General features: G+C 49.3%; 8 protein-coding genes across 8 annotated transcripts; 3 read left to right on the top strand and 5 right to left on the bottom strand.

Moving 5' to 3' along the window:
• Window positions 1–197: 197 nt before the first annotated feature.
• Window positions 198–3,167, top strand: N7539_005555 (uncharacterized protein; the record flags this gene model as incomplete). The annotated part of the gene is made up of 5 exons (XM_056935157.1): window positions 198–202; window positions 261–1,279; window positions 1,334–1,771; window positions 1,825–2,880; window positions 3,121–3,167. Coding segments are annotated over 5 exons (2,520 nt in total). The 3' UTR covers window positions 3,123–3,167.
• Window positions 3,168–6,993: 3,826 nt separating this feature from the next.
• Window positions 6,994–8,422, bottom strand: N7539_005554 (uncharacterized protein; the record flags this gene model as incomplete). Its single annotated transcript, XM_056935156.1, has 3 exons — window positions 6,994–7,289; window positions 7,346–8,217; window positions 8,277–8,422. 3 exons carry the CDS (start codon window positions 8,420–8,422, stop codon window positions 6,994–6,996), a joined length of 1,314 nt encoding a protein of 437 aa, XP_056790350.1.
• Window positions 8,423–9,274: 852 nt separating this feature from the next.
• Window positions 9,275–10,562, bottom strand: N7539_005553 (O-methylsterigmatocystin oxidoreductase; the record flags this gene model as incomplete). The annotated part of the gene is made up of 4 exons (XM_056935155.1): window positions 9,275–9,680; window positions 9,755–10,011; window positions 10,080–10,220; window positions 10,395–10,562. 4 exons carry the CDS (start codon window positions 10,560–10,562, stop codon window positions 9,275–9,277), a joined length of 972 nt encoding a protein of 323 aa, XP_056790349.1.
• A 45-nt stretch (window positions 10,563–10,607) lies between these two features.
• N7539_005552 (uncharacterized protein) lies at window positions 10,608–11,108 on the bottom strand (the record flags this gene model as incomplete). Its single annotated transcript, XM_056935154.1, has 3 exons — window positions 10,608–10,770; window positions 10,840–10,972; window positions 11,051–11,108. The coding sequence occupies 3 exons, from the start codon at window positions 11,106–11,108 to the stop codon at window positions 10,608–10,610; spliced, it is 354 nt and encodes a 117-aa protein (XP_056790348.1).
• A 1,379-nt stretch (window positions 11,109–12,487) lies between these two features.
• Window positions 12,488–14,192, bottom strand: N7539_005551 (peroxidase family protein; the record flags this gene model as incomplete). The annotated part of the gene is made up of 7 exons (XM_056935153.1): window positions 12,488–12,818; window positions 12,885–13,059; window positions 13,123–13,452; window positions 13,500–13,649; window positions 13,709–13,739; window positions 13,809–13,927; window positions 13,982–14,192. The coding sequence occupies 7 exons, from the start codon at window positions 14,190–14,192 to the stop codon at window positions 12,488–12,490; spliced, it is 1,347 nt and encodes a 448-aa protein (XP_056790347.1).
• Window positions 14,193–16,146: 1,954 nt separating this feature from the next.
• Window positions 16,147–17,869, top strand: N7539_005550 (CFEM domain-containing protein; the record flags this gene model as incomplete). Its single annotated transcript, XM_056935152.1, has 8 exons — window positions 16,147–16,242; window positions 16,291–16,432; window positions 16,500–16,681; window positions 16,760–16,796; window positions 16,857–16,924; window positions 16,992–17,374; window positions 17,458–17,525; window positions 17,592–17,869. 8 exons carry the CDS (start codon window positions 16,147–16,149, stop codon window positions 17,867–17,869), a joined length of 1,254 nt encoding a protein of 417 aa, XP_056790346.1.
• A 1,735-nt stretch (window positions 17,870–19,604) lies between these two features.
• Window positions 19,605–21,754, top strand: N7539_005549 (GMC family oxidoreductase; the record flags this gene model as incomplete). Its single annotated transcript, XM_056935151.1, has 3 exons — window positions 19,605–19,660; window positions 19,731–20,153; window positions 20,215–21,754. 3 exons carry the CDS (start codon window positions 19,605–19,607, stop codon window positions 21,752–21,754), a joined length of 2,019 nt encoding a protein of 672 aa, XP_056790345.1.
• A 385-nt stretch (window positions 21,755–22,139) lies between these two features.
• On the bottom strand, window positions 22,140–23,994 carry N7539_005548 (arylsulfotransferase family protein; the record flags this gene model as incomplete). The annotated part of the gene is made up of 2 exons (XM_056935150.1): window positions 22,140–23,471; window positions 23,560–23,994. 2 exons carry the CDS (start codon window positions 23,992–23,994, stop codon window positions 22,140–22,142), a joined length of 1,767 nt encoding a protein of 588 aa, XP_056790344.1.
• Window positions 23,995–24,349: the final 355 nt, after the last annotated feature.

Below are 24,349 nucleotides of genomic sequence, written 5' to 3'. Positions count from 1 at the left end.
TGATACCCCAGGACGTTCGATAGTTATGTTCAGTCTGGCACACTGCGCAGCTGACAATCAACGACGCAATAGTAACATAATCGGTACTGTTGAAAGGGTTCAAGATTTTCTGGAAAAAGTGGGTCACAGAAATCGTGTAAATTTTAGGATACGGCGGTTAACCCACTCCGTGAAGATCACGCCACATAGTTAAAGGCATGCGGTAAGCTCCGGCGGTACGATGCTCCACTTGATTGACGAGGGACCGTGCCTGGCCCCAGCGGAGCCTCACTCCGAAATCCAGTGAAACCAATCACATCCGATATTGTACTAGGCGATACTTTGGAGAGCGAGTCAATCACCTGGAATGATTATGGTGAATCGCACTATATCGGACCACTGCGTGATAGAGCTATGGAAGCCTTTGAGATTGGCAAAGCTCCCTTCAACTACGCTACCGATATGCCTCACGATGGCTGGCGAGAAACTCTTCCCTACTGGATCGATATGTACAAGAATGGATTCGCAGAGGTTACCGAGGAGAAAATCATCGCTTGGTATCGAACAACTCCTGCAGCAGCTTGCGGAAGTGGTGGTACGAGTGGTAATACTGCCTCGCAGTTACAAATTGAATTTCCACCTGCAGATCTTGTTGAAGATCGAATTTTCTTCTCCGCTGTTCTTAGCTCTTTCTCGGGCGCTGTGGTATCTATCGGAGGTGATGCGCAGACTGTGGGCTGGTCCTTTGTCCCTGAAGATAACGTTGGTGTCTACTTTGGTAGCGTCGCCTTCGGAGGTCGAACAGGACCTGTGACGGTGTCATTGATGCGGGATAATGTTATAATCGCTACAGTGAAGGGTAAGTCTATCTCGGGAAGCTGTCCAAATGGCATTCAAAATTGGAACGCCTGGGTTGGTAGCGCGATAACAGGGCGCTCAGTATCGGCCCAAACGACTGTCCTGCTTATGGACCAGAAGTGTATGAATGGCACTGGCAGTTACAACTTCGGCGGTCTCTGTGAGTATGCCTGTTCCTATGGTTACTGTCCACTTGGAGCTTGTACTTGCACCAAGATGGGCATCGGCAATCAGAAGCCAAATTCGACGGGCGTTGTAGGGTACCCGATTGCAGGAGAGGGTGCCAGCTACAGTGGTCTTTGCAACTTCGATTGCAATCTCGGTTTCTGTCCTCCCACGGCATGTGGACTGGTCGAGGTGCCCCTTTCGACGCCTTCTGTCTCGCCATTCTTGCCTCCAGCGTGCACTGCGGGCACGGGTGCCGGCAACCTCGCCGGTCTCTGTAGTTTCAGCTGTGGTCATGGCTTCTGTCCTATGAACGCTTGTACGTGCACAGCGCAAGGAGCAGTCAATGTCATGAGCCCTACGACCAAGATGAGCGGACAGGCTGCCCCTGGACAAGACCCGGCAATCTACGGCCCACTGTGTGAATACACGTGTCAGCGTGGATACTGTCCCGAGGGCGCCTGTGTGCCGCATGCTGGAAGCTCCACTGGATCAGGGTCGGGCTCTCATTCCGGAGATGGCGACGTCTATATCTCACCGTCCATTTGGGGTCATGCTTCACCCGTGATACAATGCGAGCCACCATGTTCAATTATCTTGCCGCCCATTCCTCTGGAAACACCATCGATCATTGAGATTCCGCCATGGGTCATTCCTGTCGAGCAAAGCCGCACAAGAACCAGAACCTCAACCGGCGAAGACGGCACGACAACAACCTACCACGGCTATAATGTGACAACAATCACTATCACAGTGACGATTCCTGATAGTGAGTGGCCTTTCTTTCTGAATTAAGATCTCTTTTACTGATAGCTGTTGCAGTCACGCTCCATTCAATCCCTCTCTGGGGAGTGTCAGTCAACGGCAGCCAAACTGCGAATTCCACAATCACTCTGACGAGCAGCGTCTCCTTACCTCACATTGTTTACGTTTTACCACCGGTGCAGGGCGATCCTACTTCAACACGCAGCACGACAACGCTCATCCCACCCCCTTATCCGTGGTCCCAGATTGCAAAGGAAACGGGTGCGAATAGCAAGACACCTACGCCGGTTTGGACTTCTGGGCCTCCTACTCCAACGGTGTCGAAGGGAAGCCCAGGTGCTGGAAAGAGTTGCGCACCGTTCTGCAGAGGTCCCTGCCTACTTTGCCCTCCGGCGGGGGCTGATACAGTTGGTGGGAGCGGTGGTGGCTCAGATGGCTCAGAGGAGAATTGCAGCACTGACACCGCTGAAGTCTGTTCAACCGCTTGCGTCGCCGGATCTGAGTGTACTTTCGATTGTACAACAACAACTGGATGTTCCGTGACGGCGTCATCGACCAAAATTGTTGGCACTCCCGCACCTGGCGTTGCAATTACCATGTCGCCCCACCCAGCAGAAACTCCCGATCCCTCAGCTGCTCTCAGCATAGCAAGTGAACTTGAACCAACCTTGGCTTCAAAGTTTGGCACGTTGTCTGTCATTAGCGGAGCCTTGTCCTCCCCAACTCCGACGGGTGCTGCCCCCATGAACGGCCCGTACCCAGGTGTGATCATCCTCAGTTACTATGTGGACAAGCACTCAGGTGTCGGCCAATGGGACTTGTACCAAACGTACTCCAACGGACCTGGGAGAGATACGTGTCCGGAGGTCGACAAGCCGGACTTTGTCATGAAGGACGGTGCCTTCTTTGGGATTCATGATGGGACTGGAGGTTTCAAGGCATTTGGCTCAACATGTACCTACAAGGGGACCAGCTTACCGGGTTCTTCCGACCCAAGTGAGGCAACTGGCAGGTTTGTGTGCGACGGATATCGTGACGCTGATTGCCACGGGTGGATGAGCGATGGAGGCTCCTGCTCGCAGGGCTGGCTTGAGCATTATACTATTTTGGAATGTAGGTGGTAGGCTGGTAGCCAGTACAAAATAAAGTCATACTCGTTCTTTAATTTTGATCGAATTTCGACACCCAGGGATCCTCTTTACGTACGAAATTGATTTGTATGAGCGTTCCTAGGGGTCCCTCCCCCTCGGAAGGAACTGCGGAGTGAAGCAACTGCGGAGTGAAGCAACTGCTATAATTAATCCGTTGAATGCCGTCGCAATGCTTGATGTTCTACGCTACCGTAATTGACAGGAATGCTGGGCGTTACGGGCATTGGCAAAGCCGACGAAGTCACCTGATTTTAATAAATCACATGATTTTAACATATCCATACCGCTACGAACAGCGAATCAGAGGAGGAACATTCTGCCGGAATTGAAATTCAGCCCCCCCCCCCCCCCCCGGGGGAATAGTAGTAACGGCGTTTTATAATAAAAACCACGTGATCAATCACCTGATCTTAACAGAACACTGCCCGACCACCCAATCAGACAGCAAAAACTCTGCCGGAGGTGAGATTTGGCCCCATTATTATAGCGTCGCTTCGCTCCGCAATAATAGGTTGATAAGATAAGAGAAAGTTAATACCTCAAGGGATACTATAGACTCAGAACCGTCAAACAAAAAGCTTTGTGAGAGACTAGCAACATAATATGCCGAACCCGAGGACAAAAGAGTACCATTTCGAGCCCTTATAGACTCCGCGAAGGCGCAGTCACTCGTGCTCTCCTAGTTCTATGACTCAGACATACTGAGAAACGTTGTGAAAGTCGAAGCAAGTCAAAGATTTTTGAAGTAAAGGTATACCAGATTTCAAGTGAGCGGATAGGCTGCGAGTCACCCCTACGTTATAAGAATCGGACTATCCCCCGAGACTAAGGGATTGTGAGACGGATATCCATAAGAATGAGTTGTGTGACTCGTGATATAGACCATGTGCCCGGCCGTGTACATTAAAACCGAAACCTAAATGTCGCGCCAGTCCGGCATCTCAGCACGCATCAATCAATATTCACTCTATACCATCTCGATTCGTATCATACGGTTCTGCCAATATCTTGATGGGCTCTATATTATTGTCAAAGCAGGTCTTGCTGGGCCTTTTATTGGGATCTTGATGTTCTAGAATCTAGAACCTGGGATGAATAAATCTCAAACCCTTCGCAGGCTGTGAAGGCATGCTATTTAATCTGGCGTCGTGTTATGCTTTTAGATTATCTGAATAGTTTTAGAATAAGTCACACAGAAAGGCCTATAGCTCCGCGTCTTGGTGTATCTAGCAGTACTGAACATCCATGGATAGTATATCCCTTCAACACGACAAGCGACACTTATCACCGTGTTTACATACAGAGTCTATGGATACACAGCCTGTAATTCAGCCAATCGTGCTAAAGCCCTCGGAGCAAGACCTATGTTCAAACGGTCCCTGTCTTGGAGAATCAGAGGAGACATCATTGAACCACCTGCAAGCGGAGCTTATGCAGGCAAGTCTACCATCAGAAAGGCGCTTCAAGAGTCTGGCCTGACCTTTGATGGGAGTTGACGAGAACGCAAAAAAGGGCACAGGCATGAGCTAGAGCTGAGACTATCAGCGAAGAGTTGATGGCAGTTCTGATTAGTTATTTTCCGCCAGGTGCCCTAGATACGCGGCCATTGGCTGCAAGCAGTTAAACAAAAACATGAGGGTACACAGCGATGATTAGTGGACGGGTTGACGGACGTGAAGGAAATTCCCGCTAGATACTTTGATATAAACGAGATCATATTCCTATCGTCTAAATTGATTAGAAAACACCTTAGGTGCCTTTTTTTCTACAAACCCGACCGACTTCATTATCCGAACCAACGCAATGATCATAAACAGTCCGCAAGTTATGGCTACGGCTGCTCCGTTGATGGGCTTTTTACCTTCTGTCTTTGCATGCCTGGAAAACAAGGGATCGACAAACGTTTGTTTCCAAGGCCTAGGCACCATAACCAGAATCGATTATGATGCTCAACCCTGCAACGGCCAAGTAGGCTCAGAAGACCAAAATGTGAGTATTGTGTTGTTATACTCGCTGTTTATCTCTCCTTATTGCTTCCCCTTGGACCTCAATGTTGTTCCAGTATCTAATTCAGAGAAAAGCCTGCATCTCTGATTACTCGTTGAAGTACGACAACATCGATAACAGCCTGACTGGGTCTAGGCCGATAGCCTCTTGCAACCCATCGAACTAGTATGTACTACGTGTCCTACACGCTAATTTATGAACCTTGACAGCTTGCAGGTTTCCCCAAGACATAGAATTTGAAGCCTAATGTGATCGGTATACTAGCTACGGGATTTACGTCCCACTAGGCCGTCCTTTATCTAGTAATGACTACTAGGGATGCAAATTTGACTATACAACCTTCTGTTGATAAGAAGTCTTAGGCTACCAGGTTGTGAGATCGCCTTATCCTGCGGACAGCTTTGAAGATCTGTCTACTCTTCAATATCTCCTACGAGCGGCGAGCCTTTCACCGCCCATTATTTCACACCTTCTTTGTGTCTCTGTTTTTCGGATAGAATATAAAATCGAATTCACTTTATATTACATCTCATGCTTGTATTGAATAACAAAAGAGTCACGGGGGTTGTTAATACAGCGAAAGGTCGACACACGCGAAGCGATACATATAGTCCTGTAGTTCCCGTCTATGGACGTAATTGTATGACTTAAGCGAAACTTAAAGAGCACCTCCAGAGCATTATTACCCGGACCTCTATCGCCTAGCCCGCAGGAAAGAATTGCTTCTTGCACACTCTTTTTTTGTACCCACCATATCGACCGACCATTCAAAGAAGGTTCCAAAACCTCCATAAGAAGAATTCTCAACGTTAATGTGAGAAGCCTAAGCGACGTCGGCTTTATCCTGATTAGAACCAATGGGAGTACCTGAGAGGAAGTGGTAAACGTGTAGAAGTTAACTTCGGTTTCGTGCTAGCAATCATCTATGATCGTGAACCACAATTTGCGGGCGCCTTTTGGAAGATAGTGCACTGTGCGACAGGCCGTAATTCGATGGGAGTATATTGACGGCATTCCATCCCCAAACGGATAGTCCAAGGGGACAAGCGAGCGGAAAGTTGAAAGGCGCCGTCGATTCTGGTCCTGGCCGGGACTATCAACAACCGAGATACCGCTTCCAAGGGGTTACCACCGTTCTTTCTCACGCACAGCTACCAAATAGACTCTAATCTCTATGCCCTAGATGATGAATTTAGTGCGACGACTAATCGGAGCCAATAACCAGCGCCAGTCTATAAGGCTCAGGTCCGAGTATAGTTAAATTTCCCTAACATTCGTACGGTACATACCGCTTGCAGGTCTCCCCCCTTCTTCTCCTTTCGTTTATCTGCCTTCTTCCATCCACGCGGCTAATCGGTATGATTATTTGATTCTCTATTCCCTGCTTAGACAAGCTTAGCTTCTTATTCTGCAAGTGAAATTTACTCCCGGCTAAGAGTTAATTAGCGAAATCGCTTCATCCGACAGAGGATGTTGACTGTCAAAGAGAGGGCGAGATTCAAGGGTTGAAGACCAGGATGACTTGCAAGATAGAGAGAAGATGTTCTCTACCAATTACTAGCAAAAGCATGAGTAATATGTCTTGGCAGAGTAAAGAACCAAACGGAGCAGTCAGAACGGCGATGTTTGGTCAAATCACGGGGCCGACCTGCTCTAGCGGGAACTCACTTGGCGAAGCCTCGGCGTCAATGAGCGATGGCAAAGGTGTCTATACCGTCCAGCGCGAAGTCAACATCAACGGTGAATGTGAAGTGTCTAGATTCAATCGGGGATAGAACACTGTGTACAGCCGAGGATACGGAAGCTTTTCGAGTCCCAAGCACTAGACCCGTTAAGCCCGGAATGGGCTGGGAATAGGCGCGTGATGCCCGGCGCATTGAATGGTCTACCGTTACCAATGCACAGCCTTGATACTTGGAACTGGGCCGGTCTATATATTCCCGATACTTGGGATGATGCGCAGTATCAATCCATGATTCATATCTATCGCTCCTGTGTTCCCACAAAAATCTTTCAATCCTTGAACCCACACCCGCGCTTTGACTATGCCCGTGATGCTGCCATGCAATTAGAATAACCCTGTCTTTCCTCGTTGACTGTACAGCAGATACCACAATAAAAGTAAAGAAAAAGCGCCCACGGTCATTGTGATTCCACTGAACAGCTGAATACCCAGAAAGTTCAAATCTGCACTGCCCTTCGAATTGATCGATGCCAGTGCTCCAGCAATCGGTGGACCTATCAACGATGCAAAGCCACTGATGCTTTGGGCCATTCCTAGCCATGTGCCGAGCGATTCGGGATACGGACAGACATGAGGAAATACACTCGGAGGCAGTGGTACCAGAGCACCGGAAATAGCCCCTAAGTGGTGCTATCAGCCATGTTTTCTTGTGCATAAACACAGTGGAATGTCTTACCATAAAAGGCCACGAACAGAACGAAGCGAAGTATACTGTCTGCACTGATCCAAGCCAGGCAAAGGATACCTGATAAGATGCAGCAAATGACCCAGGAGATCATCGAACCAAATCGATGTGCAAAAACCGTGGTCAAAACGCGACCCACTATCGAAGCTGCTTGTGAGCCCATCAGAATGTACGAGCCTGTAGAGCGCGATGCGTGAAGTTGGGTTTGCGCAAAGGTAGGTATGTAATAGTACGGCGTGATGTACCCGAGATAGATCAAGAAGTTCGAGGCCGTGAAACTCCAAAATGGAAGATCTCGCAGTGCTCGATTGTCAAAGAGTCGGCGCCGCTGATCCGCCGACTGGTTGGTTGGCAGATTCGCCTCTGATGCGAGAAGCAGGCCTGCGAGCACAAAAAGCGCCAGCATAATGAAGGCCATGATCCGAACAGTCCAAGCGAAGCCCATGCCCACAATGAGCTGATTGAAGATAAGAGTGTAGATGATTCCGCCCGCTGGAGCTCCACTGGTAGCCACTCCAAGGGCAACAGCGCGATTCCGAGAGAATCTTCGACTGATCAAGGCAACAGTGGGGACATAGAGCAGACCAAACCCCAAACCCATCGTGACTCCTTGACTCAGGAAGATCGCATAATACTCATGACTGAGGCTGAGCATCATAAATCCCAGCACCGAGAAAAAGGTACCGATGACCACCATGGAGCGGAAAAAGCCCATGTCGAAGAGAGGTCCAGAGATGAGTCCGGCGGCAATTAACAGCCATGACTGGATAGTCCCGATCCAGGAAATGGCAGATGCTGTGGTTGACGGGATGAATGTGAGAGCGTAGAAACTCTGGAATGATCCAAATGCGAAGTTCAATCCCCTTGATAAACCACCATATTAGATCAGACAAATTCAAAGCTCATGAGTATGCAGACTGACCAAACGTTGAAGCATACAAAGAAAGCTCCGAGTACCTGGGCGCACCCACGGATAGTCGCTGAAGCGCCGCCTTTCTCTATAGGCTCAGCACTGATCTCTAGATCGGGTAGAACCACTGTCTCGCACGGAATATTTTCCTTGGCCATCATGTATCGATATGCGATGCACGACTTTCAGGACCCTCGACACAAATATCGACCATGAAGGCTGACCGTTTTTTTTGGGGGCGAATGGCGGGGATCCATGACTATCAATATTCGCTTCTATGCTCAGTCACGGCACTGCTTGGCTTACGATCTAGACCAAGCTCGCCATTTGCTGTAAGTTGTCCTGGTCTTACATAAGACCATGAAAGAATGGCTCTCATGCCGTTATATCCGGAGGAGTAGGACATTTCGACTTGAATTTTTTATTGCGGCGGTTTGTCAAACCGAGACCCTTCTTCCTGGACCTCGGCTAAGCTCACTGCAGTGCGGGAGTTGCCCCGCGATTGCGGAGAAAGACTAAGCGGTTGATCGAATTCGATGATGTGTGATCTTCACCCACCTCCCCACTTTTCATGAACGTATAAGAGAGCTCTCGGCTCTCAATCTGAAGCATGCTACCAAGTCTCGACCGAGATTAGCGATAAGGTTTGAAACTCTTCAGGCCCACTGACTATAAAGGGTCTACTTGTGGTAGACTACTATTGAGTGAGTTCCCTCCAGGAGCTTACCTACTTAGAGCCCCTTTCCCGGGCTTCATATAGCGCCCACGGGAGAAGACTTTGTCTCCTTCGTCTTCTTCTTCTGCTCACTTCCTTGCTTGCCAACATCAAAGCTCAAACACTACATGGCATGGAAATGGCTCCACCCACGCCAATGCTTCACCGAAGAGAAATACTTTACTTTATAATGCAAGACAGCTGCAACGTGAAACGAAACATGGTAATAAGCGAAATGATGCACCAGAAACGCCTCGACGAGACGTGGAAATAGTGTTTGGTGACTTCACACCCCTCATATCTCAGTCCAATCCTCAATCTTAGATGGGTCGCTCGACTCCCACAAGTACTCTTGCTCAGCAGACAAGCCTAGCGCCCCGTGCACAGGACTACGAGGCTTGATCGCGAACTGGAAGGGTGAAGGATGACTGATCAGACCAGGTGTTAATCTCGGAGTGCTACTGGCCGGAACCCCATCTTGAATCGCATTATTGGTGTTGAAAGCTGCCAGTGTCTGCGCAACGGTCAAAAAGACAGTGTTGCCCGCCAGGAAACGACCTGGGCAAACTTGACGACCGAAACTGAAGATTATAGAGTGCGGATCAGGCTCTGAAGCGCCGTCTTGAGACTTGGTAGGAAAGAATCTTTCAGGCTTGAATGTAATCGGGTCGTGGTATGTCGAGGGCTCATGCATCATAGTCCTGGGGAAAACATGTTAGGTGCCTGACATCGAATCCAGCTCTTTGCGCGCAGAACTTGCCAGATATTTGGCAACATCATAGATCCTCTAGGGATGGAGTAGTCCCCACAGATGTCATCTTTGATCGATGAATGGGGCAGTCCCAGTGGTGCAACTGGGTGCCAGCGCAAGACCTCCTTCACCACTGCATTTAAATAGAGTAGGCGAGATCTATCCTTCGGGTTCGGCAATTTCGCCGAGCCAATGACGCGCTCAATCTCTTCATGAGCCTTGGCTTGTACATCGGGGTACAGAGCCATTACGATTAAGAAGCATTCCAACGTCGCAACAACCTTGATTTGTCAGCCATAGTTGTACCAGTATGTAGGGAGTCAAGGGACTGGTGTGATGGAATCCTCACTGTATCTGAGCCGCCGCCATATAGTGACCCAGCAGTCCATTTGGCGACAGAACTCAAGTCAGACCCCGGCTCGGGGGTACCGTGCAATTTGAAGATATTGGCTATGTATGAGGGCTTGGTTTCTCCATTAATGATTTGCAACTTGGAGGATGCGTAAGGTATGTCAATAAGCGCTCAAGTCTGGGCGCTCCAACGCCGTGCAACAAGTTTAAAATTTGCACCTGGAAACCACGTTGGCACATACTTCACTGTGAACAAAGTCAGCCTTCTAAGATCTCAAAGGCTTATGATCTTCCCTTCGAAATTCAAACGCACGGACTGGATCAAATCAACCATCCAAGCTCCAGGCTTTGCAGATTGAGCGAAGATATCCATGACGTCGTTGCTCAGGTGGACAAGCTTGTCAAGTTTGAAAGTTTCGACTGTGTATCCATGCGCAGCCCCTAGAATGACAGCTCCAGCTTCCCTGGAGAGGGTCAGCATAAGCTGGTCAGGAATTCTTGGGATAACAATGAAGCTAGCTGTACTTTAGGCAGTGATCAGAGAACTCTTCCGGCTTTTGAAGCATTCAGAGTAGGAAGCGGAGAACTTCTTTTTCTTGGTACGAATTGAGCTGAGAAATTGCAGCTTCGGGCCTGAATGAAGGGTCCCAGTCAGGCCTTGCAAGGCTACTTTCCAAGATCCAGTCCCACTCTGATGCTATATTAGTCATGCTGCGTTATGCCTCCGAGGCCCGTCGACTGCATCAAAAATCACTGACAGATCGTTTGCGAATACCATCCTTGGCCTGGATGAATAGATTGAAGATCGTTTGTTCAACAGTTCTGTCGCAGTCTTTGGATCATTGATGAGAACAATTGTTTGTTCAAGAACAGTGACCGAGCTGATGGGGCCTGCGCCAAATTCAGGTAGTGCATGAGAAAAAGGAACAGTCACTGGTCATCGCTTCGCCGACCCAAATCATCGCTTACCGTAGAGCTCTTTGTGTTTCGCCCAGTGAACCCATTCTTGCTCCCCCGGCCGGGGCATGTCCTTTACGTTGCCCAAAATCGGAAGTCCCCGAGGACCTGGAGGAAGAACTCTGTTTCGATCTGCAATCAGTCTTTTGAAGACATGGTAGGTCAAAAGTTAAATGATGGAGCACACGATCAAAAGCACAGTCATCTTCTCAGGATTGGACCTTTCCCACCAGAGAATCCCGTCAGGGCTTGAAATGTGAAGTATCCGGGAGCTACGGAAAACGTAGCACTGACCAAAAGAGGAGAGAAAGGGATGGTGAGATTGTAACTGGTGAGAGGTGCTATCTAAACTACTGGTGGTGTGCGTTGCGTAGGCGTGCACCACGCTGGTGTGACGCGCCGGACCACCCAGCTATCTCAACATGAAGAATGACCTTCTTACCTGAATTGAAGTAAGCTACGTCGACCGTATGAGAATGTGATGATAGCTAGCTTGATACTTTGCTAAAATTCCAGGTAATTCATTTCATTGTTGGACAGATGGTGTGGTCTGTCTTTCAATCCGGTAGCTCAGAAAATAGAAAGTGGCTTTTTGCCAGCATTTGATAGACAAGGCTCGCGTGCGGGAGCATACGGCCAGTAAAGGTCACTACCTACTATGAGTTAGTGTACCTACTACCTACTACCTACTACCTAGGGCCTCCACCTAGTAGGAACTGGCTAAATTGACAGAGATCGGTGAATCCCGGGTATGAGGTTAGTGAAGGATTTTGAACCGATCAATTGCCACGCCCGCTGTTATGCCGCTTGCGACTGAACTGCCTACGGTCGCAGGCGACGACTAGATCAGAAAAATCGTCAAGAGTGTAACTGAGTCAACATCAGACGCCAGCCTGGCCTTCCACTTGGAGATACCAAGGCTATGGAGGTACATCCGGTAGTGCCACTTAGATACACAACATTGCGACCGTTCAAATATAGAATATTTGCGCTAGTATAATGTCTCAAGGGCACCCACAAATTCGTAGCGCTGTACACATTCACTTGCTTCCCCGCTAAGGCTTTATCATAGGAAAGCAAAGCAAGGTTGTGAGATGGCAAAAGGAAAGCCTATATGTACCTAGCAGTCACTTCTATGCCTGCCGAGGGCCAGCAAAGATGGAGCTGAGATCAAAGGTCAAGATATTACATATTTGCAATTGTTTAGAGCTCCTTGTCACCACTTAAGCTGCCAATGAAAAACACGACGTCTTATTGACTTTTTTCTGGCTAATTGTCTGCTGTGGACTCCTCGGAGGTAGACTTGGGATAGCTATTAATATTAAAAAATCCAATCGACAGAATAACCGACGGAACTATGATCTGACTGTACAACCTCACACTCAATAGCACCTGACTTAGGCTCGGCCAGGCGCAATGAAGAGCGAGCACATCTCAGCAACGTGAACCTTAAAAAGCTCGACCGCTCATTTTAGCCCCGGGGAAATCATCCTGAATAGCTTGCCAAAAAGGCTTACCACCAATTTGGAGGTCCTTCATCGCCGGGCAAGTGATATCCAGCAGCGGTGTGGCCAGGATGTTTCCCAAGAAAGCTAAGGGTTGAGCAAGCGTTGAGTAGAGACTTGATAGCGCATTGGGGCTTGCGAATTTCAGCACCTCAAACGCAAAGCAAAGAAGACTGTTTCCTTCCAACAAATTCGTTGCATTGAAGAGTCCGCCCGTCAGGTCGGCTAAGTCGACCCCAGCGAAGCTGTTGACCTTGCCGGTGTTGCCACCCACACTGTTCCGCGTCAGTCAAGATGTCTCTGGATCAATAATAGTACTCTTCCAGAGGAGCTGTGCGTACCTGCCAAGTTCGGGATATTTGAGCAGGAAGTCAATGATGTCAAGATTGAGCTGGACAAGCCCGTAGTCAACCGGTGTCTTGTACCAGTTACTAGGGATCTGCTCCCATCCCTCTTTATAGGTCAAGTTACTTCCTTCGCCGTAGACCGCGTAGAAATTGCGAAGGGCGTATTTTGCTATGTCTCGATTAGCATGTTCCCACCCATCGATTCTTTCTTGCCAGGCTTGTTATAACTCACTCAAAACGCCCTCCGGGTTGTCAACCGAATGATTCCGAAATAAGCGACCGGGAAAAATGTAACCGGCATTTCGTGCGATAAGGCCAGTAACTGGGCCATAGTAGAAGTTTGGGTTGCTCTTAATCGTCTCTTCGAATCGATTCTTCGCTCGCAAAGCCATCAGGTCCATGTCAAATGTGCCGTCGGTAGACATGTTGTACCATGACATGAACTTGTCCATATTCATGACATAGTTGTTGCCCGTGACGTAGATGTCGTCTCGAGTGTTGGACGAGTCCGCCTCAATAAAATTGTGAGATCCGATCAGTCCTTGGGGTTCACCTTTGATAGCTTGGCGTCAGCATTAGGACCCAGTGCAGGTGGGACATCGTACAGACCAAGTAGGCCACCCAGGTTATCGAGCAAGTTATTCACGCCCGTGCTGCGCCCTCCTATAGAAAATCGGGGATCCAAAGACAAGGGATCACCTGTCCAGACCGTTCCCATGATGGCGAGAACAGTAGCCAGATCAATACCCATGCCGTAGACTATTGCTTCGATATTAGCTTGAATTTGAAGCACGTGAAACTAAATACCCGCCTCGTACCTTGGTTGATGGCTTGGATGACATGTGCAAACTGTCAGAATTAGCTTCGCTATGCATGGCCTCATTTCCCATTGACTCGCACGTCCTTATCTCAACTCACCGAAACCACGCCATTTCGTGGAATATATCCATGATTTGCCAAGGCATTCAAGCCAGGACATGGGCCGCGCTGGTCGCCCTTTTCGAAATTGGGCGGCTGAAATGCGTGAACACCAGTCACTAGAAATCTTTTCATTAGCACTCTCACATGAGCCCTACAATCATGTTGCGTACCCTCGACGGGCGACTTCATCGAGTCAACTAGGAAACGCTTCTCGTGCTGCATTATCTTCTCAGGAGCGCCGTGGTTTGCATATGGACATCTTTTGTGCAGGTCCTGATGAAGTTGCGCATCGTGATGATTGCTTGCTGCACCTGGAAAGGCTGAGGCGTGCACGATCAAGGGCAGTGCGCAGAGCCATCGCAGGCCGTAATGGAGGTGCATGATGACTATGATCCCGCAAACACAGAACGAGTAGTGAGTAGTATTCGACTTGGAGGGTAGCTTAACACGTTGATAGACAAGAAATTTGAAGCATTTTATCAACTCAGAGAGGCAACTCTACTGCAACCGGCAGAAGTCTGGGTTTTGGAGGTGACATGTGGCGGAGTTGAGTACAAGCCCCTGAAAATGGTGAATGGCTTAAGCTACAACACTCACACTAACTCATTGTGAAATCTAAGCTTGAAGGAAGGAATGATCAGCATCCAGTCCCGAAGATCATCTTCCAGGCTTAATCCGTTCCTGTTGCTCAAGGCCTAGACGGGATTTTGACTTTGTGACCAAGAAGATGCCTCCTCGCCGCGGCACATAAGTGGACCTTCCTCGGGAAATTCTAATAAAGCTGGAAGTAGTGGCGAATTCCTACATACATGATGTGCATGGGTTGAACGCCGGTATTTTTACAGGGTTGTGAAATGAAATTGGGACCTATCGTCAACCTTGGTAGCAAACCCTTAATCGGCTTTAACAATCTCGAGGCCATATAGCATCTGGGCCATGACTAAAATTGGTAGGGTAGGCCCGTAGACGATTTTTTCCATTTAGGGAAATTTGGGATAATAATCTTTTGATCGGAGATGCACCGGATCAAGCAGGTAGGAAACGGGCTGGAAATTTTCAACCCTGAAATTGATAGTCAGTGAAATACGAAAGCCGAAGGCGGGGATTTCCCTTTTAGGATCTTCTATCAGCATTGATATCATTTCGGACAGTGTCGATTGGAATGGTGAAAAGCGACAATATCAGTCCGTTTTCGCGATGGTTGACTAAACAATAGGGAGCCCTAAGTCGGAGGTTGAATGGCAAAAATGACGGCGAAATCCCCACGACACATACCAGAGAACGTGCGCATAGAAAACACCAACAGTGGATCCCAACCGCAACACAATTAAAGTTCAACGGTTCTTGCCCGGTACCCCAACTGACATGGGGGCGGGAACTGTGTGCCCTGAAAGAGGCGATCAATGTCCAGAAACAGCAATGCCCGGGCAGAGACGATCATCACTTCGGACACTCTCCGTCTCGGTCCTGAACGCACGGGAACTAGCCACGTCCCACTCTGTGCCAGCCTGAGACATCGAATTTAAATTTCAGGAACTTTAGTTGCTCACGGCAAGGGTGATCATGGCAGTTGTTATTCCCCGGAAAAATTAGAGCTCAGCGGGGCCCTTGGGCCTGAGCACTGAAGCCGTTCCATGCCTGGGTGTGGATCTGTCTGAACTGCACCGGTCTAGGACCAAAGTGATAAGTCTGTCTACCAAAATTGAGCTGTCCTAGTACTACATAGTAACTGAGTCATAAAGGTAGTGAGAATCAAAGCCAACCACCTGATCTGAAGGCAGTAGGGTTTCCGGTGTCAATGGTCCCCGAAACGTCACGGAAATCTAAACAGACAACACGGATAGGATACACCGACGATCGCGACTTGACGATAAGCCCACTTCAACCTTCCGAATCACGCTAAAAGTCGAGCTAGGGGCCGACTGGTCGTTACAAGAGTTACTTTGCCCTGAAGACTGTCCTTGTCCAGGATACCAGAAAAGAAGAAAAACAAAAACACAAATCACCAATCATTGACCGCGCCGTCTCGTCAGCATAAACCCCCCAAAGGGTCCAGAACCGAAGACACGGGACAGACAAAAGTCCAGGCATCTCGATGGGGCCCCGAAGCTGTCAAAACCGACATTCATGCACCTAAGCTCGTGGGTATTGACGCGGGACAACGAGGGCGATCGAAGTTTGTTAATATCTTCGCCGCTCTTAAGACATTTAGTTCGTTCAGTACTGCCTAGTGTCCACTTTCTGAACACAGCAGCGTTATTTGCAGTGTTCATTATCTTCTGCTCCCCCAACTGTCATTCAGACACATGACTCCAGTAGTCTGCCAAATGCCACCATGAGAGTGCAAGGAATTGTCTGTGTTGTTGGTGTCTTGTTCGCCACATTGACAGCCGGCGCAAAGCAAGAAGCTCCTACTTTGCCGACCTGTGCGGTATGTGATTGTCAGAAATCTCACTCGGGCACCTCTAATATCTTGCAGCTCTCATGTATGAAGTCGTCCTTCTCACAAACCTCGTGCATATTGACAGATCAGGCATGTCTCTGCACCGACACCAAGTACACCACTTACTTGGAGAAATGCGTTTCTGCAAATTGTACTATCCGCCAGTCACTAGGTACGGGTTTGTGATTTCTTTACTCTTCACAAATACATGGTATTCGAAAGTCATCAGAGCTGAGTTCATGAAGCGACAAAAAAGGTCACATCAGCAGCATGCGGTGCGCCAGTCCGCGACCGAACGAAAATTGTCTCGTATGCTGGAGTTGGAGGGGGGATCGTGGCTCTCATCGCATTCATCCTCAGAATTGTCGCTCGCTTCAAGTGCTCTACATCTATCGGCATGGATGATTTGACAATGACAGTGACAATGGTAAGTTGTTTTCCAACAAGTCGCAAACACCGATCTCAGAAATCTTGGTGGGATAGCGACTAACACAGAGCTTCACAGTGTCTTGTAGTGACTCTCAGTGGGCTCTCGGTTGTCTGTATGTATGGTTCCTCGACTGGGCTCTTCAAAACACAGACACTTACAATTTCATTTTCAGTGGCGGAAGCAGGCCTGGGAAGGGATATGTGGACGATACCCGCAGACAATATTACGTACATTCTTTATGTGAGTCAAAAAAGAATCCTCCACTTTCAATCGAAGTATACTGATATTGGGATTCCTCCCATGTCAGATCTACTTCTGGGACGAGCTGATCTACTTGAGTATTCTGCCCCTCACGAAGATCTCGATACTCTGCTTCTATCTTCGGATTTTCCCTGAGCCTCGCTTCCGATACTTGACTTATATCGTCATTGCTTTGAACGTGGGCTATTTGATCGCCTTTATCCTGGTCTCTGTGTTTCAATGTCGACCTATACAAGGTGCCTGGCTCCATTGGGATGGAGAGGGACATTATCAATGCAACAACATCAACGCCCAGGGCTGGACCTCCGCCATATTCAACATGGTACTAGACATCATTGTCATGTTGCTTCCTCTCAAGCAGCTTTACCATCTGAAGTTGTCTTGGAAGAAAAAGATCTACGTGATGTGCATGTTCGGGCTGGGCATTTTGTGAGTACTCGCGGAAGGTCCTCCCTTCTCCCTGGGCTCTGAATGGAGCGATCAACTGAGCAAACGCTTATTCCACGTGATAGTGTCACGCTTGTGAGTATCTTGCGCCTGAACTCGCTCATTCATTTTGCATCCACTCAAAACTTGACCTGTAAGTCATAGAAGCCCGAGGTTGAGAAGGGATGATTCTGTGGGCCCGACAGCTGATTTTACCAAGGGGACTACGTTGCCGTGGGATACTGGAGTACCATTGAATGCGACGTTGGAGTCATATGCGCATGTTTACCCGCAATCCGATCTCTACTGCGCCACGCTGCACCGGGCGTATTTGGCGACACGGAGCGAAACAAGTCGTATGGAACAAGCTCTCACGGACGTGGTAACTCCCGACTGGACGGCTCAATCACCGTCAACGCCAAAGGTGATAATGGCCAATTTTATCCATTGAACAACTTCGGGAACTCGAGCGAGGCTCGGCTAAACCAGAGCGGCTGAACCAGCCCGCACGACTTGGCAGCTGCTATTGCATCAGCATAATCAGCTCCTGCGTTATTCGTTATGCTGGACTCCTCCGCGCGACTCGGCAAAAATCACGATAGGGTATCTCGATAGATCAATCTTGCACATCGCATGCGTCTCTTCATCGTGACTTTATTCTTTATTTGTTTTCAGTCTCAGTAATACGGATTGTATACGAGCATCTTTCAATAATGTCCTGCATAGTTTGAAAGCTCTTACGAGGGGATTTTGTATAGGTCTTGCATAGGTGTACTAACTGGAGCCTCGTGCGCTTTGGCCATTTGCCTAACTTCAGGATCCATTGAAAGGATTATTGGTACCCATGCTTCTACTTTGTATCGGCTTCAACGGGACCATGGCAATATAACAAAACTCAATTCAATAGTAATTAGATGTTATAGTCTTCCGGATGAAAATGCCGAGTTGTTATTTTTCACTAAAACAACCTACACGAGCTTATCGTTCGACACCAACCCCCTATCGAGAGACCCTGTATGTTGGAGGTGTCTAAATTGTCCCTGGGCGAGAAGAACCCGGTGACTCCCTTCACACTAGAAGAAAGTTTACGCCATGACCCGCCAGTTCGGCATCTGAAGCAAACTGTCTCAGTCGCAAAGTTGTCAGGAACTTGTCTCGGCAATTTTTCGGGGGTGGATAAGCTTGCCACCTATAGTAAATGAACGCCACACGGGATGTGAAACTCACCAGTGATGAGCTAAATTAGCGTGCGAGACTAAGTACAGAGCAAAGTGGGTCTCAAAAAAAGAATAGATGATGTGTACGCAGACAAAGTACGCGGGTTTCATGGGTCATGGATCTGCAGTGTCGACTGTCTACTCTCAACAGTAAGAGCATGCAGCTCTAGGGTCTAGGTTCTTCACAAGCCACTCGCTCGGGCCTCGCGGGTTAGAGGTTCAGCCTTTGATTGTGGAGATAGAACGACGTCCTGAATAGGAATAGAAAAGCCGTTTTTGAAGCAGTGAGCCGAGTCATTTACCTTATTTCACTCGCGGGATGTGGTTGAGAAGCCTGCAGCAAGACGAACTTGGAATTGCCAGAACTGGAAATGCTTCCGTCCGTTGAATGCTTAGCGACTTGGGATTCCGTGTGATCAGCGCCGTGCATAGGGAGATTACCGAGTTGTACGAGTGGATTTGGGACTCGGTCGAAGTTGAGTTGACATCTCAAGCGTGCGCGGATCACGAAGAATGGAAGTTGTACGGAGCAGGAATACACAGTCCGACTGTCAGTGCTGTGCAAGGATCACTGCCTGGATATGTGCCACCCTAAGAGGAGAATAGTTTGTGAAGTCGCTGGCCGTGATGTGCGAAGAGGACTTTCTTCTTTTGTCTAATCTTCCGCTCATCGTCAAGTATTGTGGAGTTCTCTGCTTTGGGCATGGCGTGTGAATCCTTCACTTACTCGAGTTGACCACGCTGTGATTGCTAATGTTGAGCCCATTGTTCAAAGACAGACAAAAGTCGCCGATCGTATCCCAGTCTCTGAGTCCACTCTGCCAACGGTCCGGGTCTAAGCTTCAAACGTCCTGCAGATACTCCAGGAGAGTGAGACTCCTATTTGAATGCAAACGCTTTGACGCATCGTGAATGGGTCGACAGTATATTTTGCAAGTCAAAAGCCCATCATTCTGGGGCTCAACCGTGCCTTGCTCTGAGCATCTGTGCTTTGATTGACTTGGCACTCACTCAAGATGCGTATTGCTGTTACACTTGGAGTGCTGGCAGCTCTTCCCAATGTCTTTGCCTCGTGAGTACTTTATCCGATGTGTTTTCTGCTGAGGAGATGAAGATGGATAAGCTGATTTATTCTATTGTAGCGCACACGCTCACGATTATTCTCTCAACCACTCTCACGAAGAATACCGACGCGCCACAGAGCCTCAATATGATTACATTGTCGTGGGCTCGGGACCCGGCGGTGGCCCTCTTGCGGCCAGATTAGCTATCGCCGGATTCAAGGTCCTTCTTCTCGACGCAGGAGATGACCAGGGTGATGCAATCACTCAACAGGTTCCTGCCTTGCAGTTGCAGTCCACTGAATATGAACCCATGAAATGGGACTATTTTGTGAACCATTACCCCGACCTGTCACGTCAAGAGGAAGATTCGAAAATGACCTACCAAACCCCATCTGGCGAACTTCACGTTGGACCAAATGCACCCAATGGGTCTGAACCACTTGGGATTCTCTATCCCAGAGCCGGCACTCTGGGAGGATGCTCGGCACATAATGCCATGATGTTAGTTTGTCGGGCTCTCATCCACTTTGAAACTCAAAACTGACACTCATTCCCACGTTAGCACCATCTATCCATACGAGAACGACTGGGAACAACTTGCAAGCCTGACGGGTAATACTTCGTGGTCTGCTAAACACATGCGGAGCTACTTCCAAAAATTGGAGCGCAACCGATATCTGCCCAGCAGCCTTTCTGGCCACGGCTTTGATGGATGGCTGACGACCAGTCTTACCGACCTGCGTCTGGTGGTCGAGGATCAAAAGCTACTCTCGCTGATTCTTGCCGGTGCGACTGCAGCAGGCCGAGGTTTGCTGGGCGGGTTGATTACCACCATCACCGGCCTCGCAGGGGTCTTGACGCGTGATCTGAACAACGATTTTCCTTCTCGCGATTACGACCAGGGGCCGTATCAGGTACCCCTTGCTGTTGACGTACCTTCTTATAAGCGAACAGGCCCGCGAGACTTTGTGCTCAAGACTGCGAATGCAGTCAATGAAGACGGCTCTCGGAAACACCATCTCGATATTCAGTTGACCACCCTCGTCACCAAAGTTCGGTTTGATACCACTGGCAGCCAGCCACGTGCTGTGGGAGTTGATTACATTCGAGGAAAGAGTCTTTACCGAGCTGATCCCCGCGCGTCGAAGACAGCATCTGCTGGCACACCGGGCAGTGTCAACGCCACTCGCGAAGTCATTCTGTCCGCTGGATCTTTCAACACGCCGCAACTGCTCAAACTCAGCGGAATTGGCCCGCGCGACGAGCTCACAAAGCTCGGCATCAGTACGTTGGTTGATTCGCCTGGCGTTGGGACCAATCTACAAGATCGATACGAAACCGGCCTTGTTGGGAAAACCCCGACCGACTTCGTGTTGACTTCCAAGTGCACATTCGGGTATTCGCAACCGGACCCCTGCCTGGAGCAATGGCAAAATGATGTTCTGTTCAAGGGCACTTATACCACAAACGGTATCGCCATTGCAATCATCCGCAAGTCCTCCATTGCCGAGGATGAACCGGATCTTTTGATCTCCGGAGCCCCCGCCAATTTCCCGGGATACTACCCCAACTACTCCTACGAAGGTCTCAAAGACGCTCGACACTGGACATGGATCACCTTGAAAGCGAGGAGCCACAACAACGCCGGCACAGTCACCCTACGATCCACAGACCCTCGTGACATGCCCATCATCAACTTCAACTCGTTTGATGCGGGCGTGACCGAAGGAGGTGCCGACGAAAAAGACGTGCAGGCCGTGTACGAAGCGATGCAGTTCTCCCGAAAGATCTTCCATGATTTGATCCCGCTTGACGGTGGCTTCGAGGAAGTCTGGCCCGGTCCCAATGTCACGACTGAGGCTGAGATGAAGGACTTTATCAAGAGAGAAGCATGGGGGCACCATGCATGCTGCACTGCGGCCATTGGAGCAGACGGTGATGCAAAGGCGGTGCTGGACTCCGATTTCCGGGTTCGTGGAGTGGACGGGCTTCGAGTTGTGGATGCTTCGGTGTTTCCCAAGATTCCTGGCTATTACATTGCCCTTCCGATCTATATGATCAGTGAGAAGGCAGCCGATGTGATTATTGCCGAGGCAAAGTGATACTGTGACGATTATGCGAGGCCGTGTCGCCCTACGCAAGCTTTGTAATTCAGTGTGTCTCTCCTAAAATAATTTGTTCAATAAATCTGATCTTCAAGGAATCGGTCACAATCTGCGAGGTGGACGAGGACATATAATCAACAACGCTGAAGCGTCAATTTGTATGAAATCCCATCGCAATCGATTTCTTTGTGGAATATTGGCCTCTGGCCATCACTGTTGCAATGCATGCAAGGCCTGTAAAATCGCGTTTGGAAAAGGTACCGTCTTCCTATATCAGCCCTACTACAACGGCTGAACCACGCCTACCCGGACTTGCGATAGGTGCTGCGCAAATGTCAATCCATATCTGGCATGACAAGTTGGGCATTAACATCTGGAATGACTAGGCTTCATTCACTGATCTATGCTGCGGTATGAAATCCAAAGTATGTCCTGCCTGATCTTCCTGCGCGACTGCCCAGTACATCTGAGTGGCACTTTGTCCACGATGTTGCACTTGGCGTCTAATCGCAAAGTATAAGCCCACCGCAAGGCCAAGGCACGTGACAATCCCAAAGGTGACCAGGCTCCAGTTGACATGAAGCAAAATTCGCCTCCCCGCGCCTGTAGCACGCATCATTGTGGCAGACGTCCCAAGTACGTTGTCATTGGCGTCGAGTGCTGAAATCCGGAAGTAGGAGGTGACGTTGGCAGTGAGTGCGATTTCCGTTTCGAAGCCCTCGCGAGAAGCTTGGCCCACGGCTAAGTATGTCATGTTCTGCAACGGGGAAAAGCCATCCCAACACTCGATTTGCCAGGACCGTACCTCCGTTGCCCCGTTCCAGCTGACAAAGGCGCGGTCACCAGCAAGAGCGACGTCCGGCAGGGTATCTGGCATCCCGACCCAATCTCCTTTTGTAACTCGGTACGACACGATGCGCCCAAATTGAAAGTAGGCGGATGCGCCGTAGTGAACATTGCACAGGACATCCCCGTCGGGAGAGAATTCGGTGTATGCGGCACTGTGGCCCCATCCGATGAATACGTTTCCAGAGTCGAGAACCTGCACATTTCCTTGCGAGACCGCCGCCAGCTCTTGTGGGTGGTGATATGTTTGCAGTAATTCTGCCGAGCGGTTGGTCAGATTCAATTCGATCAGGGCGCCATGACTGATCTTCTCTTCGCGATGATCTCCATTGGCCGCATTATTGAACAGGGTAATCTGGTTGACGCCGCGCCATCGAGCATCGTGTTGCCATGAGAATCCCGTGGCGGCTCCATTGGACAGGTCTTCAAAGTCATTGTTCTTGCCACCTAATGTCCACAAGACCTCTCCGGTGACTCCATCGATGTAAAACACGGAATGGGCATGCCTTGCGGAAACCAAGTATCGGCCTTGATCATCCTTGTCGACGCTATTGATGTGGAAGAAATCGAATGCTGAAGATCGCTCATGACCTTGATCTCCCAACGGCTGATAGCTGGCATTGGGCGGAAAGTGTTGGGATGCGCGCCATTCGAAGATCAGTTCGCCCGTCTCAATATCCACTTCTTGAAAAACACCGTCGTAAACCCAGCCTAGTTGTGGACCACCAACTGAGGTCAGATCAGCAGGAATGGGGTCATAAATTGCGAAGAGGGCGGTGGAGTTTGCGGTGATCTGAAATTCGTGCAGGTCGCCTGACATGACACCAACCGGTGATATGATGTACTGAACCGTGTACGCCGAGTCTAGCTGTATGTTTTTGCCAATCGTACTCGTCAGATTCTCTTCCACCATTTCAGGGGGCCGAAACGAGACATCATATCTCATATCATCATACCATGTACCACGATCCACATCCATGTCCATCTACCTTGCCACCTTCCCAGTATGTCAGGTAATCCTGACCTTTATATCGCTGTATTCTGAAGTCCTCAGTGGTGGCGGAATCCGACTTCATCCAGACCAATTCACCACGCGCATCCAATATCATGGGTCCCGGGTGAGCGACCGAGTCTCCGCGCGGGGCAAGGAGGGTGTATCGTGGATCGCATTTCGCATTCCGAGGCGTAATCTCCACCAACAAAGACTGCTCTTCGAAGGAGACATAGCTCCGCGAAGGCCCAAATCCATAGATTCCCAAGTCATACCAGCTAAGGTCAGATCGAAACCGAAATCTCTGCAACTGTGGTCGGAGGAAGAAGACCAGAAGAAACGCCGTGACGATAGCACCTGTGGCCCGAAGGATCCTTCCACAGCGCTCCCAAGCGTTCATATTTCCATCCCGAGCAGATATGCACTCGCAAGCAGAGGAGAAACACAAATCAACGGGGAAACTGACACATCGAGTTCATTTATGGAAGCAGGTCGGCGAAATTGACCTGGGTCAAGGGTGCGTCGACTAGCACAAGACGAGAAGGAAGAAGGGGTCGGTGCTAGTCGAGTTGTTGTCGATGTATGTGCCGCTGGATGTCCATTTTTGGATCCTGTTTCGCCCCTCTCCATTTCATGAGACACCGTGACGAATACATCCCAATCAACGGTCCGCAAGTGTGGCTCGAACCCATCTGTTGTCCAAATAAATGGAGCATGGCGCGCAGTTGCGAGGGCTCGGCAACAGCGCCGAGTGG

The sequence above is a fragment of the Penicillium diatomitis genome, assembly GCF_028827545.1.
Source record: "Penicillium diatomitis strain IBT 30728 chromosome Unknown utg000005l_segment0_segment0, whole genome shotgun sequence".
In the NCBI taxonomy this organism is placed as follows: Eukaryota; Fungi; Ascomycota; class Eurotiomycetes; order Eurotiales; family Aspergillaceae; genus Penicillium; species Penicillium diatomitis.
Note: the sequence above shows the minus strand (reverse complement) of the source record. Positions and strands in the feature narration are given on the sequence as shown.